The sequence below is a fragment of the Etheostoma spectabile genome, chromosome 11 (assembly GCF_008692095.1).
Source record: "Etheostoma spectabile isolate EspeVRDwgs_2016 chromosome 11, UIUC_Espe_1.0, whole genome shotgun sequence".
Classification (NCBI taxonomy): Eukaryota; Metazoa; Chordata; class Actinopteri; order Perciformes; family Percidae; genus Etheostoma; species Etheostoma spectabile.
In genome coordinates, this window is record NC_045743.1 from 15,714,785 (window position 1) to 15,732,633 (window position 17,849).

At 40.5% G+C, this 17,849-nt stretch overlaps 1 protein-coding gene and 1 long non-coding RNA gene across 2 annotated transcripts in view; both read left to right on the forward strand.

Annotated features, from left to right (window-relative positions):
• wnt6b (wingless-type MMTV integration site family, member 6b) overlaps positions 1-8,838 on the forward strand; it is a 28,892-nt gene extending 20,054 nt beyond the window's left edge. Inside the window, exons 4-5 of the mRNA XM_032529926.1 lie at positions 2,712-3,016; positions 4,322-8,838. Of these exons, the coding sequence (XP_032385817.1) occupies positions 2,712-3,016; positions 4,322-4,783 (767 nt within the window). The 3' untranslated portion in view covers positions 4,784-8,838. The remainder of the gene's footprint in view (positions 1-2,711; positions 3,017-4,321) is intronic.
• Positions 8,839-10,356: 1,518 nt separating this feature from the next.
• On the forward strand, positions 10,357-17,597 carry LOC116697567 (uncharacterized). The gene is made up of 3 exons (XR_004334006.1): positions 10,357-10,370; positions 17,196-17,200; positions 17,511-17,597. It is a non-coding gene; the product is annotated as an uncharacterized LOC116697567 (long non-coding RNA).
• The last annotated feature ends 252 nt before the right edge of the window (positions 17,598-17,849 follow it).

A 17,849-nucleotide genomic window follows, 5' to 3' on the forward strand; every position in this document is an offset into this window, starting at 1 on the left:
GGTGAACATCAGGGACAGCAAGGTGTGGTGTTAACTGAGCTGCAAGAATGGTATAAAGTGCACACACACACACACACACACACACACACACAAACACACACACATACAGACAGAGTTGCAAAAATATTGTACATGCACCACCATTCACATCTAAAGTCACACACAAATAAAATTAACTGATTTATTTAATCTGCCAACAACCACAGAAAATCCAGACAAACCCTGAGGTAAAAAAATCCTTGTTCATTTGATTAGACAGAAAACATTAGACACACTGACTATTTGTGAAATGTCATGAACATAAAACAATACTTTTCGCACATGCACACACATGTACACACATTTGCCTGCATTGGAGATAACTCAGGGTGTTGGGGTGTACAGCTGGTATTGATATCACGGCACGCTGGGGTGTGCAGGTCTCGTCGCACGCCACCCATTGTGTGTGTGTGTGAGTGTGTGTGTGTGTCTATTCCTAATGAATCCCATTCACTGAATCATGCGATATGGAGTTGGCAGTGTTGACGTTGGTGACTGCACGCTCACAGCTTTCCAGCTCTTGGAAATAAAAGTCTTTCACTTACTTTCCCCACACACACATTTGATGGCTCGTTAAGTGGCTATTCTTTTCCCCCCTTTTATTCTGTCTAACACACACACATACATATTCTCAGTCCCTAGTTTCTCATCTATCTAGGCAGAGCCATTGAAATCATCAATGTCCTGAACAATTCTCACCGCTTGCTTGTTTCTAAGCAAACTTTACACAGTCTTATTGTCAAGAAATGCCATGAACAGTCCGGACTTCAGCATAGCAATAATCTGTCTCTCAGTACAGTGGCCTAAAGCCTTCTCATTTATATCTGATGACATGCATCTGCGTGACAAATATATATCTCTATTTTAAAAAAGGCTCAGCAATTTCCTGAAACACGTGTGGGCACTTTAGTCTTTGGCAAACTCATACTGGAGTAATTAGTGCATTTGTTTGGGTCTATTTTTAGCAGGAGTTGTGTTAACATTTAGTCCTCTAGTGAGTACAATATTTGTGGCAGCTAGACAGTGTATTGATTGACTCTAAAAGATCTACAGTGCCCATGTTCATTGTAATAAAGGAACATATTACCCAGTGCAATGGAGGGGTTCACCTACAGTATTTCATACAGTAGTTTTAATTTAAAGTCCCTGGACAAAGAGGACAAAGAATGCATAAGACATGTCCAACAAAGCCTTCTTTTATTTCAGTCCAGACGGTCTCGGAGATGCTTTCATAGCTGCAACAACTGAGGATAAAGTGTTGAGCCGATGGTGAGAATGATGCTGAAGCCACTGGCGAGGACAGACGATCAATTTGCAGTTGTGGTTGGACATGCCTTCAGCCAGGAGTGTTAAGCTCTACACCCAAAATAAACCAGCAGCTGTGGTGTGTATGAGTGTCCACGAGAGAGAGAGAGAGAGAGTGGGCGAAAGCCATCCTCTCAGCACCACACATCCTGGATGCTTGAGATCGTAGTAATGGACCAGGATTGAGAGAAAGGTGCTTTTATCCTGTTCCATGTAGCTGCGATATTGACTGACTGGATCGACGGATGGACGACTGGAAACTAGCTTATGTCACTTGTAGTGCTCCCTCTTCTTTCTAGTTGTTGTCCTGTGGTGAAGTGAGTATGAGTAAAAGATGTCTGAATGTGGAGTGGTTTCATTTTGAGGTAATGGACATGTCATGCCACTGTTTCATAATGAAAATGCTGAAAGTGTTGAAATGAAAAAGGTCAAAGCCTCTGTGCATTTGTTTAGGATTGCTCATTCTATTCTCTAAAACCAATTGTTCCAAAATACTGCACTTGTTCTCTATGGAGCTATTATTGTTTCTTTATGACCCATGTTATAAGAGCATATTTCTCACTGCAATCAAAAACCAAGTTTCAATCACAACAATATTTGATTTTAAATGAAAAGCTTTGCTTGGAAGTCAAAAGGTTTTGAGTACCACAGTACCAGAGCTGCAGCCATGTATCTCTTGGCTGTAATACTTGAATGTGGGTGTGGCCATTCCCAGTCAAACCCACCAGTAGAAACTCTTATCTAAGCCATGATTCAAAATCAAAACTTTTGATTCAAAATTAAATATTTTTGTGATGCAAAAAAGACAAACTTGGTTTTTGTAAGAGAAATATGCTCTCAAACCTTGCTTATAAAGAAATAAAAGCCAAAGTTTTCAACCTCCTGTTTAAGTTCTGTTAAAGATTCTTATTTGTTTTATTAGCTGGTTAGCTTAGTTAGTGAATTCCAATCCACAGAGAAATGCACACATCCAATTTTCAGAAACAGTGCCTTTAAAAGAGCCATCAGGACTTCTCTACGGCTGTGATGTCACAACGACAGAATGTGTTGCTACAGTGAGATGCACAGTCATTCTCCCATCTGCAATGACAGTGCAGAGACTCAGAGAGTGCAGATGCAGAAGACCCAGAAACACTGACCAATCAAAGCAGTCTGGGCTTTTTCCTAAACATAAAGGCATGTAAACATGTTCAAGTACAAACCCAAAATACAAATAAGAACCTAAAAAAATTAGCGTAACATGGGTCAGATTTTGCTATATGTTATCCAATAACAGTATCCTGCATTTTGGGCATTTGCAAGTGCAAACAAAAGTTAGAACCAATCAATAAATTAAAGTCCTCCTTTTCTTGTCCCTTGTACTGTAGATATCCGGGAGACAGCGTTTGTTTATGCCATCACGGCGGCTGGTGTGACGCATGCTGTAACCCAGGCCTGCAGCATGGGAGACCTCCTACAGTGTGGCTGTGAGGCGACCAGGAACAGAGCACCTCCAAGACCGTCTTCATCCTCCCCCTCTGGGGATGGAGTCAAGTGGGAGTGGGGGGGCTGTGGCGATGATGTGGAGTTTGGGTATGAAAAGTCGAAACAGTTTATGGACGCCAAGAGGAGAAGGGGCAAGAGTGACATCAGGACACTCATTGACCTGCACAACAACGAGGCTGGGCGGCTGGTAAGACATAGATTCAGAATGAACACCTCAGTATGTCTGTGCAGTTTCTGTTTACATCTGAAAGAGCAGAGTTAGAAATAGATGAAATTCAAATGTAATGTCTGAAAAAAAACATGTTTTTCTGCTACTGTGCTGTGGTGTGCACAGGCGCGATATTTTATTATACTCAAAGATCTTAGCATCAAAGGTGTTGCTTGTCCTGTGGAATGTTCCATCGTTCCACGGAACATGCAAAAGAGAAAGACATTGCCCAGAGCCATATTTGTGTAGCGGCGTAAGCTGATATTCTTACAAGAATCAGGTTTCTGAAACACAAAAACAAGAGCGTGCCACACATTTTGTCTTTAAGCCTCAGAGGCAGGTAGCTTCTTATGTTTCCACAGCCCTTGTAGAAGTTTAAAGTTCCTCTTTGTTGGCCGTATGAACGCCGAGTGAATTATGGCCTCGATGAGTCAACCTGCTAACGAAAGAGTGGAAATAAAGTAGCAACTTTGAAAGTAGTTAATTACGTTGATTTGAAATATAACTCGGTAAATCTTCCACATCACATTTACTTTAAGCTGTCAGGGTTTTGTCCGTTTGTTACACCCACTTTCTGAAATGTTGACACATGCACAAGCCAAACACAGAGTTGCAAAGTTCACTTTAGTTGGGGTCAAAGGCAAGTGGAGATGAGAGGGGAGTATTTTGGGATATAGTCCAATTGCATCATTAGCAAACTGAACACAAATTTAAACAAAAGAAGAGAGCTGCACACAAATGCACAGAGGTTAAGAAATAAGGGTGCTGCAAATGTGTGTTTATGTGAATGCATGCGCATGTGCTTGTATACACAATTTGCAAGTGTGTGCGTGTGTGTGTGTGTGTGTGTGTGTGTCTGTGTGTCTGTGTGTGTGTGTGTGTGTGTGTGTGTGTGTGTGTGTGATGGGTTAATTATGTGCAGTAATAGTGAATGATCTGTTGTCAAGGCTTGTTAGATGTAGGAAGGCCAGAGGCAAAATGAAGGGAGAGGGGGGTTGGGAGTTAAATTCCTTCTGAATAGCGTCTGCTTTTATCTTACCTATCTATCAGTGTGTGTGTGTGTGTGTGTGTGTGTGTGTGTGTGTGTGTGTGTGTGTGTGTGTGTGTGTGTGTGTGTGATCATGAAAACTCAATAATAAATTACTTGCCACTTATCAAAAGAAGTCCTGCTTCACTTCACCGTACAAGTTTAAAAAGTTCCTTTGTTCTGTCCTTCACCTTTCTGCTTTCCCCTGCCACCCAAAACCCTAAACCCACCCACTGCTCTGTGTTTTCCCTTCCCAGGCGGTGAAGCTCTACATGCGGACAGAGTGCAAGTGCCACGGCCTGTCAGGGTCGTGCACTCTGCGCACTTGCTGGAAGAAGATGCCTCATTTTCGTGAGGTGGGCGACCGCCTGCTGGAGCGCTTCAATGGTGCTTCCAAGGTGATGGGAGGGAACGATGGCAAGACCCTGATGCCTGTCGGCCAGAACATAAAGCCACCAGATAAGCAGGATCTGATATACTCTGACGAGTCGCCCGATTTCTGCCTTGCAAATCGGAAAACTGGCTCACTAGGGACTCGGGGGCGCATGTGCAACAGCACAGCCATGGACATCAGTGGCTGTGACCTGCTTTGCTGCGAACGCGGCTACCGGGAGGAAACAGTGGTCTTAGAGGAGAACTGTCTGTGTCGTTTCCACTGGTGTTGTGTGGTCCAGTGCAAGAAATGCTTGGTCCGAAAAGAACTTAGTCTCTGTCACTGATGAACTTAGGTTGACAGCAGTCAATATGACTTGGTTACTTCTTTTACTTTTTGAGGTTTTTCCTTTTGTTTGGCTTGTGTGAAAGAAGAATTCGGTTTGGACTGTTATGTAAATCCTTTTGTTTCAACTTTTGCACGAGTCACATTCAGATAACGCCCCAAAAATGTTCAGTTTCAAAAATATTTAATCTCAACTCTGACTGCTTTGGTCCCCAGGAATGTTGACAGACATCAGAGTTGCTGGCCAAAGGTTCAGAAGGTACAGAAAATAAATGCAACAATGTGGAAACAATAGAAGGGCGGGAACTAAAATAGATCAAATAGAGAAATTAACTACCTGTTTTTCTCATTTTTGTTTAGGAAAAGGACCAAAGAATGTGAAATTTTTTATTTTCCCTCTCAATGAAAGAGAAGGACCTACGCTTGGAGGTTTCTTAGTGTCACTTCCACCACCAGTTCAACAGCTGAGCTTAATGTAGACTGCCATCTAAAACCAAAGAATTTAAGATTTCATGGATGCACCCGATATGGTGTTCGCTGAGCCCTGTCCCCTTTAAGTACTTCCTGTTGCTACTCTTGTCAAGTATTGCATTTTTACATGGTACATATACAGTTTACAATAACAAAACAATATTTACCACTTAAAAGTCTGTGTAATTTTTTCAACAATGGGTTCTTGATTTCAGAAAGGCAAAATCAGGCTTCCGCTGCAACTGTCACTGGAACCTTTTATGAGCTATTGAGAGTTACTTGCGCTAATGAGCTGGTAGAATGTTCCAACTGACTTGTTTTATAACAGGAACAGTTCTCTAAAGAAATTATCCTTGGCCTTGGACGTAACTGCATTAGGTTATTGCTTTAGGTGCTAATAATTGCAGTCATCATTGGAGAAATGTAAATGTGCTGTATTTATATAGCGCTTTTCCAGTCTTGACAACTGTTCAAAGCGCTTTTACATTCACCATTCACACACATTCATACACTGTGGCCGGGGCCGCCATACAAGGTGCCACCTGCTCATCAGATAAACATTCATACACATTCACACTCCGATGCGCAGCACCGGGGGCAACTCGGGGTTCAGTGTCTTGCCCAAGGACACTCCGACAATGACTGCAGGGGCGGGGATCGAACCACCAACCTTCCGATTGGCAGGCAACCGCTCTACCACTGAGCCACAGCCGCCCGAAATCCATTCTTCAGCGTATTTTTACCCTTAAATTTGGGTGCACCTTGCAAACTCTTTATATGTGGACCATTACACTTACTACTCACACTTCAGCACGTGGAGAAAAAGTTTAACAGACCTGCCATGTTCTGTTACGGTTTCTAAGCTCTGATTGGACAGTTGCTGTTTGCGGGTGGGGATTAGTGAATGACCAACAGTATAAACTGCCTGCTAATCTACAAGGGCACCACTGACTATTATGAAACCTTTTGAGCCTCTAAGGATATTGTTTTATCTACTATTTTAAGTTTTTCAAAAGGCATTGTTTTCTATTTACAATGTGCTGTAGGATCATTGAAAGATTAAGGATCTCACTATGGCCCAAAATTCTTGATTAGTAATTAGCAAAAATAAGAGCATTATTTTACCCCAAATCTTTTTCTATATCAACCTGTCTCTTACAGCATAGCCTTTGATTCAATATCACACATCAAATACAAAAACATGATGGTCTTGATTTTTCTTTTTTCATGCGACTGCATGAAAAATATACAAAAAAGGGAAATTGTATCACATTTGAAGAATGCTGTCAGCACCATGTTCTGCAGGTGTGGACTTGGCCTGCCAGCAAAGACTGTTATTTATATAAAGATATGATGACAAGACTACTCACTTCCATTTCCCTCAGAAGCACTTTGGATATGATGGCTGCCATGCACTTCCTCAATAGCTTGTCTTTTACTATTTAACCAAAAAAAAAAAACCTTTCCTCATGTGACATTGTTTGGTATCCAGAAAATGTATATAATGTATTTTGTTTATGTGTTATGATATACAGGGCTAATGTAATAATGCACTTTGGATGTTAGCTTTGGTTTGATACTGTATTTGTATGTGTGTGTTTGTGTGTGTGTGTGTGTGAATGTGTGTGAGAGAAAGTGTTGAGTGTGTTTGTGCAGGTTGGCCAGTTATCAGCGTATCCTTCAGTTGACAGTAGCTTTCATATATCTTTAAGTCGCTGTCTGATGTTAAAGTGCATTATGTTGGTTATTAAAAGCACACTGCTCTTTGACTCTATGTCTCTGTGTGAGGCAGACAAGATCATTTGTTCGTTTTCAGAGGAAGTATGTTACCCATAAACCTGGCATCTCATCTCATTTACACTTATGTTTTATTACCAGACAATGAACAGTACAATGAGTATACTAAACTATGATAATGCATTGCTTCCACGTGTTCTGTTCCGGGATATTATCCTACATTTAGGATTCAGAATCATCTTGTTTTGACCTTACAGCTGGTGATGTTTGTGTTTCAGGAAGATATCATGATTCAGATCTGGCTGTTACAGAGTTACTTTTAATATCTGTTGGATGACATCTTTTTGAAGGCCCAAAATTAAGTAACTACCTGGAGTAGTGGCAGGTTTTAGGATTGGCTGTAATGTGGGCAATAGCTCCCAAACCCTTTATGTAATTAATGTGAGTACAGTTTTATTTAATTACTTTTCAAATAGACCAGCTACATTTTGATTCCAAAGTGAACTATCCATCATCCACACTGGTATACAGGTGAAGTACATTTGCAGTACAGTTATCCTTACATTCATGAGACTTTAGTTTATAGACTATAGATTGCTTTTGAAATATTCATTAAAGGCATTTTTCAGAAAGAAATCATTAATTCAAGCGTTCAATCTATTTGTTTAAATGAACAAGGCCCCACAGATTTGTTTTTTTGCAGTTGCAAGTCTTGTCAATCCTGTGACACAGCGACCAGTGGCTACATATTGGGTCGATATTAGTATGATCACTATTGCAGCAATCAAGCAACTGATAGTATTTCTATTTACAGCACATATGTATTTAATATGAGAATGAGATCAACAAGTGGCCGGGTTAGCTCAGTTGGTAGAACGGGCGCACATATAAAGGGGCTGACGCAGCAGGTTCAACTGCAACCTGCGGCCCTTTGCTGCATATCATTCCTCCTCTCTCTCCCCTTTCATGTCTTCATCTGTCCTATGGAAATAAAGGCCTACAAAGCCCGAAAAAAAAAAAAAAAAAAAGGTTATTATGGTGACATGCTTTTCTTGTTTTATTGTTGTTGTAACTTTGATTGTTTTAATCTACTGTAAGGCATCAGGATAGTGGTAATTATCAGAAATAATGGATCTACGGTAGTCACATAATATGATGGTTATATAATGTTTGGGCTATAAGTACCATTTACAGCTACAACTTCTGTAACCCTCCTTTAATGGGAATACAGGAATGTCTCAAGACAAAGTCACATTACTGTTACAGTGCTGTCTGATTTGGTGTACTTCTTTATCCCACCTGTCGAGTGACCTGAGCCTAAGACCATTTTAATATTTGCATGTTGTCGCTGTCAGCCAAAAACCATTTAAGTCCAAAACAGCTTTTCCGAAAATTAAAAAGGGCTAATTCAAAAATAAATGTATTGAGCCATTTTTCTCAAACAAAATCAACCTATAGCATTGATTTATAAAATAAAAATAAAATTATGTAAAATGATATAATATGGAGATTCAAGGTATCGCCAACAGCCATGCTATGTAAAATGTAAAATTAAGCACATTCCAAGTAGTTTTGGACGATGTTCTAACCAGGTTTGGTGGAAAACAACTGAAGGCGGCAGACGGGAGCCGAAGGGAGAAGCATATAATCACATTTTTGACAGAATGGAAATAGTGATATCAAAAATCCAAATACAACTTTCCATCCACTTGTCACTTATTTAAAGACATTTTGTCACGTTTGTTTCCCATTTTGTTGTGCTCTTCATTTTTGTATTCAGAAATCATTTCATATCTGGATGTTATGTTGCATTTTCATTTAGCATAAAACTACTGTGTGACTCACATGCAAAACACTATTCAAATAAAAAATAAAACATTCAATCTTTTATTAATCTCATTCTTGCCATGTGCAGTATATCATATGAGATGTGAGATTATGAGTCCTTATCATAATATACCAGTGATGAATTTAGCATGCAACCATGATTTTGCATTTTAATTTGCAGAAATTTGTTATTTGAACTGTGTTAACATATCCAGGTGCAAATGAAATTATGTGATTGTAAGTATCAGGTATGCAAGACAAACAGAGGGAAAACTATTTTTGTTATCATATATTATCTTTGTAGAGATGCAAGGTTTAGATGTCAGTAAGAACTTTAAACATGGCTTTGAGCCCAATCATGACAGAAATATTCCACATCAAACCTGTCATACTATAAGCTGCAAGGACAAAGCAGCACAAAGCACAACCTGCCAAAATTATTACAAACATTAAACATTTACAACATCTTATATCACTTTTTCCTTCCGGAGTTCTTCCAGACGTTGTGTGGGTGTGTCATTTATTCAACACAGGCACATGGTTGGTTTTCACTTCAGTGATGATTTTCATCAAACTATAGCCTTTCCGCACCTTTGCTTCCATTAGGGTTTTTTTTTACCACTCAGCAAAAAGAGGTGTTGTTTTGAGGTATTTATGCTGTTAAAAAAAAAAAAAAAAGTTGGCCTGTATTAGTTTGAGCTGTACAAGTTGACACACGTTCATATTTCCAGGAATTTGGTGCACGGTGGTGTGTAGCAGAGTCGGGCCAACAGTTGGATTTAAGACATGGAGAGGTAGGCCAAAGAAGAGAAAAAGGCCATGGGGCACTCGTCCACTTCTCTCTCTTCTGTAGCTCCTCAGCTCTCCTCCTCTTGTGTCCTTTCCTCTAGTCTCATTACCACATTGTTTTTCTTTATCTCATCTCCTCTTGTCTCCTTCCTTCCCCTATCCACTTCTTTCCTTGTCTCATTTCCTCTCCTCTTGTCTCATTACATTGTCATTTAGCTGACGCTTTTATCCAAAGCAACTTACAATTGTTATTTATGACAGAGGTTGCACGCCTCTGGAGCAACTAGGGGTTAAGTGTCTTGCTCATGGACACGTTGGTTGATGTATCACAGTGGGATTCAAACCCAAGTCTCCCACACCAAAGGCATACTGTGTGTCAAATCCACTGCGCCATCACCACCCATGATGTCTCCTTTTCTCTCCTCTTTTTTCCTCTTCCTCATCTTTTCGGATGGACAGTTAATGGTTCATTTTTGATTAAGAAAGTACATCATTATTTGTTTTACAGGTTTTGCTGGATGTAGGATGTATTTTCTTTTCTTGACTTGTTTTTAATTTTTGTAATTGTAATTTTTCTCTAAAAATAGTCGGATGAAGAAACTTCAAAAACCTCTCCTTGTCTCCTTTCCTGTCCTGTCCTCTCCCTCCTTCTTTTAACTGCGCAGGCATTCAATGCTGCATAGGCAAAGCCAGAGAAAATAGACAAGTGAGAAGATAGATTTATTAGAGCATTGGTATAAATGTGGTTGCCTGTCGACATCTGTGTGCATGTGGCTGCATGTGTCTGTCAGTTTGTGTGTGTGTGTGTGTGTGTGTGTGTCCATGGTAGTGCGCGGCCAGGTTAGAATGGGTGTATTTTTCCATGTGTCCCTCTGAGAGGGTAAAAGCGCCTGAGGAATGCTGCATTGTCCTTACTAAAGATGAGTTTTGTCTCCACCTACAATGACTGTTAAGTGCATACACTCACACAAATGCACCCTCACACGAAGCATTGATGAAGGGTTGCCACTGTAAATGGATCTATTGTGTTAGGCTGCAGACTGTCATTTCCGTAGATCAGTCAGCTAAGTAGAGTCCTCCTAGTTCTGAGTCCCTGCAGTGGAGTAGGTGATCTGCTGCTTTTATTTACCATGCATTTCCAGTCTCTGTGTGTGTGTGTGTGTGTGTGTGTGTGTGTGTGTGTGTGTGTGTGTGTGTGTGTGTGTGTGTGTGTGTGTGTGTGTGTGTGTGTGTGTGTGTGTGTGCAGGAGTTTTCACTTGCAAAAAACAAGGAGAAAGCTGGAACATTGGAAAGAGAGATGAGATGAAAATGAGAAATGAGTGGGCTAGTGAATGAACGACAAGGGAGGGGAAATTATAAATGAATAGAGGAAAAGAGAAAGGAGGGAAAGACTGAGAGATAGATAAAGATGGAGAAAGAGACAGAGAGAAAACTTGAGGTAACCTGACACTATAATGCTCCTCCATTTGTGTGAACTCCTCCAATTCTCCATCAATCTAGTGAGATGTTGCTTACACAAACGGCACATCTTGAGATCAACTCTGTGTGGGGTTTCATCTGATACCAATGACTGTAATTATAGGAGTGGGAGAGACACACACACACACACATACACACACGTTTACCGTGAAAGGAAGCAATCTTACTCCTTTTACAGATGAAATATGCACTAAAAGTATCATTTATCATGTTCTCAAGATAGAGCCACGCACATCCTCACATTTGCACACATCCGCATGAACATGGTGTGTTTGAAAGAGACAGTGATCTTTATGAGTTAATGCAGGCCCTGGAGGTGATGGCTCAGCTGCTGCCTAGGTTCCACAGGCCACCCAACTAGGCTGCTAGTGCTAAGAGATTTAATAGTTTATTTCATGCATTACCTTGCATCTCCACTTTTTAGGCTCAGCTTCCCTCAGGACGCTTAAGGGACATTTACCTCAGAACAGACACATCAGGATGAGGAGCTTATCATGCACACGGTTGTTGACATGAGTTAAGGGGAGTGTTAAGACAGATAAATTGCTGTGCAGATAAAGATAAGCTAGTTTCATTTTAAAATGTCATTAGGCAAAATCAGTTTCCTCCTTGAGAAATATACGGTATGAAAAAATATGAGAACTTTCCTTGAGGAACCTGTCATCATTGCAACATTCTGAAACAACACTTGCCTTGCCATGAGAAACACTCACTGGCCTACATCATTGTCGTGGGTGGATAAACATTGAGATGACCTCACAATGAATCTTTTACTCATCTCTTTCACCCCCCACCCCCCTAAATCTCTCTGCATCTGTCCCACATCATTCTTTCTCTCTTTTTTTTCCTCTGTCACGTCTTCCTACCACTTGTGTCATTTATCAAACTCTGGAACAGTCTCCTCCTTTTCTCTGTTATCTCGGGTTGTAAAAACATGGCCGCCAGAGGTTGGTTTGTGTGTTTGTGTGTGTGTGTGTGTGTGTGTGTGCGTGCGTGAGTGCGTGCTTGAGTGCGGGCGTGCGTGCGTGCGTGCGGTTGTGTGTGTGTGTTTGTGGCTGCTTTGGGTCAGTGTCTCATTCTCTTTAGAAGAAAGACAATAAACACGGCGGTTTGTGCAACAACAGTAGTGGAATGCCTTGATGGAAAGCAGACAACCAGCTTTCTAAAGTGTGTGCACATGTACATGGGCAACTTGTGATCAGTGTACAAAGCATCTTTTCTGTTTGGGGTAACTGACTAAGAAACAATGACTGTATCTCTCTGCACAAAACACACACACAGACACATTTTGATTGAAGTTACTTTGAAAGAACAGATTTTACTTTCAAACAACAGATTTACTGTTATTATTTTTGTTGAAGACTTGACTTGAACTATAGAGTAACTATGAGCTTAGGCAAAACCCCTACACACACACACACACACACACACAGACACACACACACACACACACACACACACACACACACACACACACAGAGAGAGCCATCGTATGGAGCTAGAACAATGACAGTAACCTGTGGTGTTGAAAATAAAATGTGGCATTGCAACAACAAATTTTGGCACTGAAAAGTCTTGAACTGATGTGTAAAACACAAACATCAAAAAGGTTAGCTGACATGTGCTAACCATGGATGTATTAAGAGAACAGTGCTGACTTCTGCTAACAGCACAGCTTAGGCCTACATTAAAGGTTAACACTAAAAGATAAACAGACTTACTTGAGATTTGGAGGTTCCAGGTGAACTTGAGGAAGATGTGGCACATATGCGGTTTTAACGGATCTGTGAGGATTCCTGCGGTGTCTCGCCAGTAGCCTGTATAAATTACCCGTTAACCATGCCTTCTTTGCCCCTCCCCTCAGACCCCTCTCCCTACGCCAAAACAGTGACAAAAAGTTGAAACTGAAAACCAGTGACGTTTTAAAAATCTGGACAGGGTAAAAAAAAACTGTCACTGAGAAGACACAGAAATCAAGAAAAAATGTAGATAGAAAATCTATCCTAATGCAAACAAATGTCAAAGTGAAATATCATAGGATTGTGAGATTTTTTGATCTTTGTTTTTTTATGTATCAGTTCAATATTTTTCTGTGCCAATATTTGTTGTTTCAATGCCAAATTTCATTTTCAATACCACAGGTTACTGTCACTGTTCTAGCTCCATACCATGGTAGCATTCTTAAATGAACCCTTGACCTCAGCAACATGTGAGCTGCTACAGTGTTAAAGTGAAGTGTCTCAGTACTGTATACTACCCTGAGTATGTAGATGATGGAACTAATGCAGTGATACAGGACTAAGCAATAATTATAGAACAGGTTTAATATATATTTGTACACAGTGGACAGAGGTGCTTTGTTCATTTTGGATTTCCAACACAAGATGGCGTTCTCGTAGCAGTCAGTGGATTTACGCTAACACTACACCTCTGCCCTGCAGGGGACAACAGACTGCACAGAGGACTGATGTCATCATGATAAAAAATACATTAAATGTAGGCTTAAGTAAAGTAAATTGAAATCCAGTAAGTCAAACTCTAATAATAATAATTATAATAATAAAGCATACATGACTTGAACTTGCTGAGTGGCTTGGTTTCCATCAGCTCAACTTTTCAGCCTATGTAACCATTTATGCTTAGATTAAATATGTGTGTGTGTGTGTGTGTGTGTGTGTGTGTGTGTGTGTGTGTGTGTGTGTGTGTGTGTGTGTGTGTGGTGTGTGTGTGTGCTTGTACGTGAGCATTAGTCTTTGTGTGTCAGACAGAAAAAGAGACATCAGGTCAATAGGTTAGCTGGGCCTGCTACACAAAAAACACATATTGCAGAAATTTGCACGCACACGCACACAAAAACAACAGCAATGTGACAACAACAGCATGCAAACACATTGTAATCATACTTGATTAGAAACAACTAGGGGTAAGTGAACAAAAAGACTGGGTGTATTTGTTCACTGAATGTGATCAACAGAGATGGGAAGTAACGAAGTACAAATACTTCGTTACTGTACTCAAGTTGATTTTTCAGATATTTTTACTTTACTTTACTATTTATTTTTGTGGCGACTTTTTACTTCTACTCCTTACATTTTAACACGAATATCGGTACTTTCTACTCCTTACATTTTACAAAATTGGCTCGTTACTTTCGTTTTGTACAAGAAGTTGTTATGTCGGAAAATAGCGCGGATACGCGCCTCACACCACGAGCGGGTGCGCGCGTCACACGGAAATAAAAGTGAGAGAAATGAAAAGTAGACTAGCTGTCCCGAGGATAACCAGCTGAGATTGTGTGTGTGTGAGTCTTTGAGAACTGTCACTCCAGAGTATAACTCATGTTGTCAGTTCACTTAAGCCTGTTGTATTCGTCTACAGTTCTTCACATTTAAAGTAAGTTAGCTAGTGGTTTTGGTGTGGTCTTCACCTGTTCACCAACTTCAGATACTGTAGTTCAGTTGACAAGTGGATGGGAACTTAGAGAGAAGTTGTCTCCGTCTGTTTTAACAGGCACACCTGAGGGGACGTTGGACACCAGAATCAGCTTTAATCCAGTCCTAATCTAGTCCTCAACCTTCACATCATTTCACTGGAGTTATCATTATTATTGTTTACGTCATCAATACCATATTCAATCTAAATAGATGGGAATATATCTACTGTACATTGCATTTGACGCTACTCAACAGATTCAGCAATCTGCATTTACAGCAAATCATTGCAGTTTCTGTAATAATAATCATACATGTTATGTTTTAGATCTATTGGCAGACATCCATTTAAAATGTAGCCTTTGCCATATAAAGACATGTCCTCCATGTCCACTGAAGTTCCTCAGCGTGCTCTAGTAACATGTGTGTGGTCCAGGTAGCTTTGCATAAAAAATGGTTGTCATTCGCAAGGCTACTTTTACTTTTATACTTTAAGTAAATTTTCAAGCCTGTACTTTGTTACTTTTACTTGAGTAAAGAAGTTTAATCCGTATTTCCACTTTTACCAGAGTAGTTTTTAACACAAGTATCTGTACTTCTACTTAAGTACGGAAAGTGATTACTTTTGCCATCTCTGGTGATCAACTCTACTTTGACAGAGACTACGTTTTCAGAGTAGTGTGATTTACGTTTCTTATCCTGTTTTAGCCTCTGTTTTGCCAACACAGTTCCAGAGACTGTTTCTTCAATTTGTTAGATAAAAAAAAATAAAAAAAACACACGTAATGGGGTCCCTTGGTCTGGTGTTCTGCTGGGTGTGTTAAATTGCTTGTAGAGGTGAGACACTGTGGTTCAAACTTTTTTTTAAATTGTATTTATTACATGTGAGTGTGTGTTTAGCAAAGGCAGAGAAAGGTTAGGATGGATGAGTTTCTACGGTCTTGGACACAAATTCAGGACATCACCTTAGAGGATAAAGATACCTCTTAAAAGTGGTGAGTAAGATACTGAACCCCTGAACCAAGCATTATTGTGACCCTCTTGCAATAAACAATCACTATAGTACCTTTGGTTAACCTGCAATTTTAAATTGTGACTCTTATGTTCCCTTTCCCAAAAAATACCAACCAAGGAATACTTTATTTTCCAAAAAGAAAAAAACAAATCACAGAAGTTTTGCATCCCTCGTTGGTGCCTGTTTTGTTAATGGATCCGCGGTGAAGTTGTACCTCCCCTCAGGCATATGTTCTCTGTACATTCTGCGAATCGTCTGGATCATCCAAAACAAAGCCAGTTCTCACAACCCCGGGAAATTTTCATTCCCTGCAGTGACGGATTAATTGATTAGAACCACACTTGGATCTCGGCTTGGGGATTGCAACACAGATACAATAGTAAAAAACAGCTCTGCTCTAACAACATGTACAGTAACACTATAAATGAGAGAATATTAAACGTCAATCATACTGTAGTCAAGGAATCCAGAGTCCTGCTCGTTGACCTGCTGATTTGAAAATGATAACCCTGTTGTGTCCTCGATAACAAAAAAGAAAAAAAAGAAGTAGAGTTTGGGAAAAAGGACAGCACAAATGCTTTCATGTGAGTACTTTTTGACTTTCTCTTTTTCAAACAAGTCGATCTCAGATGCCATTTATCTGTAATGCTGATTATCTAACTGTCAGCCCTGTCATTTGTCTCAGTTCCCTCTGGTGTAATTGCATAGCTGTCCCTTCCTTGCAGTATATGTCCTGCCCTGCCAGGTCTCCACATTTTACATGTAAATCACAAAACATATGTCCCTACATTCGAAAACGTACAAACACGTGTGCTCAGTGACAGCCTTGTGCACCCCGCACTCTTTTTGCCCCCTCTCTCTCTGTCTCTTACGCTCACACAAACCCACACAGAGCCAAGCATTTCCTTGCTAGAACTTTGTTACTAGAGTTGAGCCTTGTAATTGACTAACCTCTGTTCTGCCGCGCTCTTCTCGGCCTTGCTCATTTTTGTCAGCTCAGTCCAAAACTCTCCAAGAAATATGAACTTTGCCTGAACTCCCTTCTCAGAGAGACACAACGAGCAAGGGTGTGACAAACACAACTTCTGTCAGTTATCATACTGCCCACTTTACTGTGTCATCGGTCCATGTGCTGAGAAAGAGTGAGGTGAAGAAAGACCAAGACCAGCTAGAAACAGAAAGAAAAGATTAGGGATTTTATGAAATAGCCACAAGCTATGTGTAAATATGTTGTAATTACTTCTGACCTTCTACCTGCTACCTACTTCATGTGGGATGTGTGAGATCCCACGGTGACAGGAACAGTAGTTTAGGTTCATGATAGATGCAGTAAACAGTGGAAGTAACCATGACACCCACTCTGCTATTTCTGCAACAATAAAGTCAATCTTTAAGAAGATTGTGGCAGTAAAGGGGGATTGCTGTGAACTAATGAAAGCTCATTACTGTACTGTGTAAAATGCACCAAAGTCAACACACAATGGGAGCCCTCTACAGTGCAAAAGGCAGTAATATACCATATCACCATTGATTTATGGCTTTGAGTTGTGTGACTGAGGTAATCAGACCAGTGTTACCATGGTTTTCAACCAAGCATGCAAGCATTTGCCTGTTGATGGTCCAGTATCGAAACGTTGCCAGCTATTACATATATTTTTGCAAGTTACCGTGTGCGGGGGTTCTTCGCAACTTTTTACCTACTCGTCCCGCTCCGACGCACATCTCACGTCGGGCTATAGGTGTGTGAAGTATTTGATTAAGGGTCTGGCATCGAGTGAAGAAAGTCGCCCATCTCACGGGGCAGCACCAAGCGTGCATTTGAAAATCTCACTACACGCAATTGGATAACACTACAACCAATCACAACAACACACGGAGCCCATACGCTAAGCTACCAGCGGAGCTAACTGGTAGATTGAACTGTCGTCATCTGTCTCTGGCCCGCCTATATCAGATACACCGATATGATTGGTGCAAGTCGCCTCTGGTCCGCCTTTATCAGATACACCGATGTGATTGGTGCAGCTCAGCTACAAGGGCATAGTCAATGAGCAGCCTTACTCAATACCAAAGTAACTTGCTGATAAAATTTAAATATGCGAGAACTCTGGATTTCCAGGGTAAGGCATAATAATTTTGTCAAGCAAGAATTGACTTAACCTTTCATCATGTAAAACTTGGTTTATTTTTGTTCCATCCAACATTTTAAATGTCACTTTTCAATAAGTGGGTGTACCGTGCTAGAGGTGTCTCACTTTGTATAAAACATCTTTTGACTTTGCTTGGCATTTATTACAGGGGACGATCACTGGCCAGG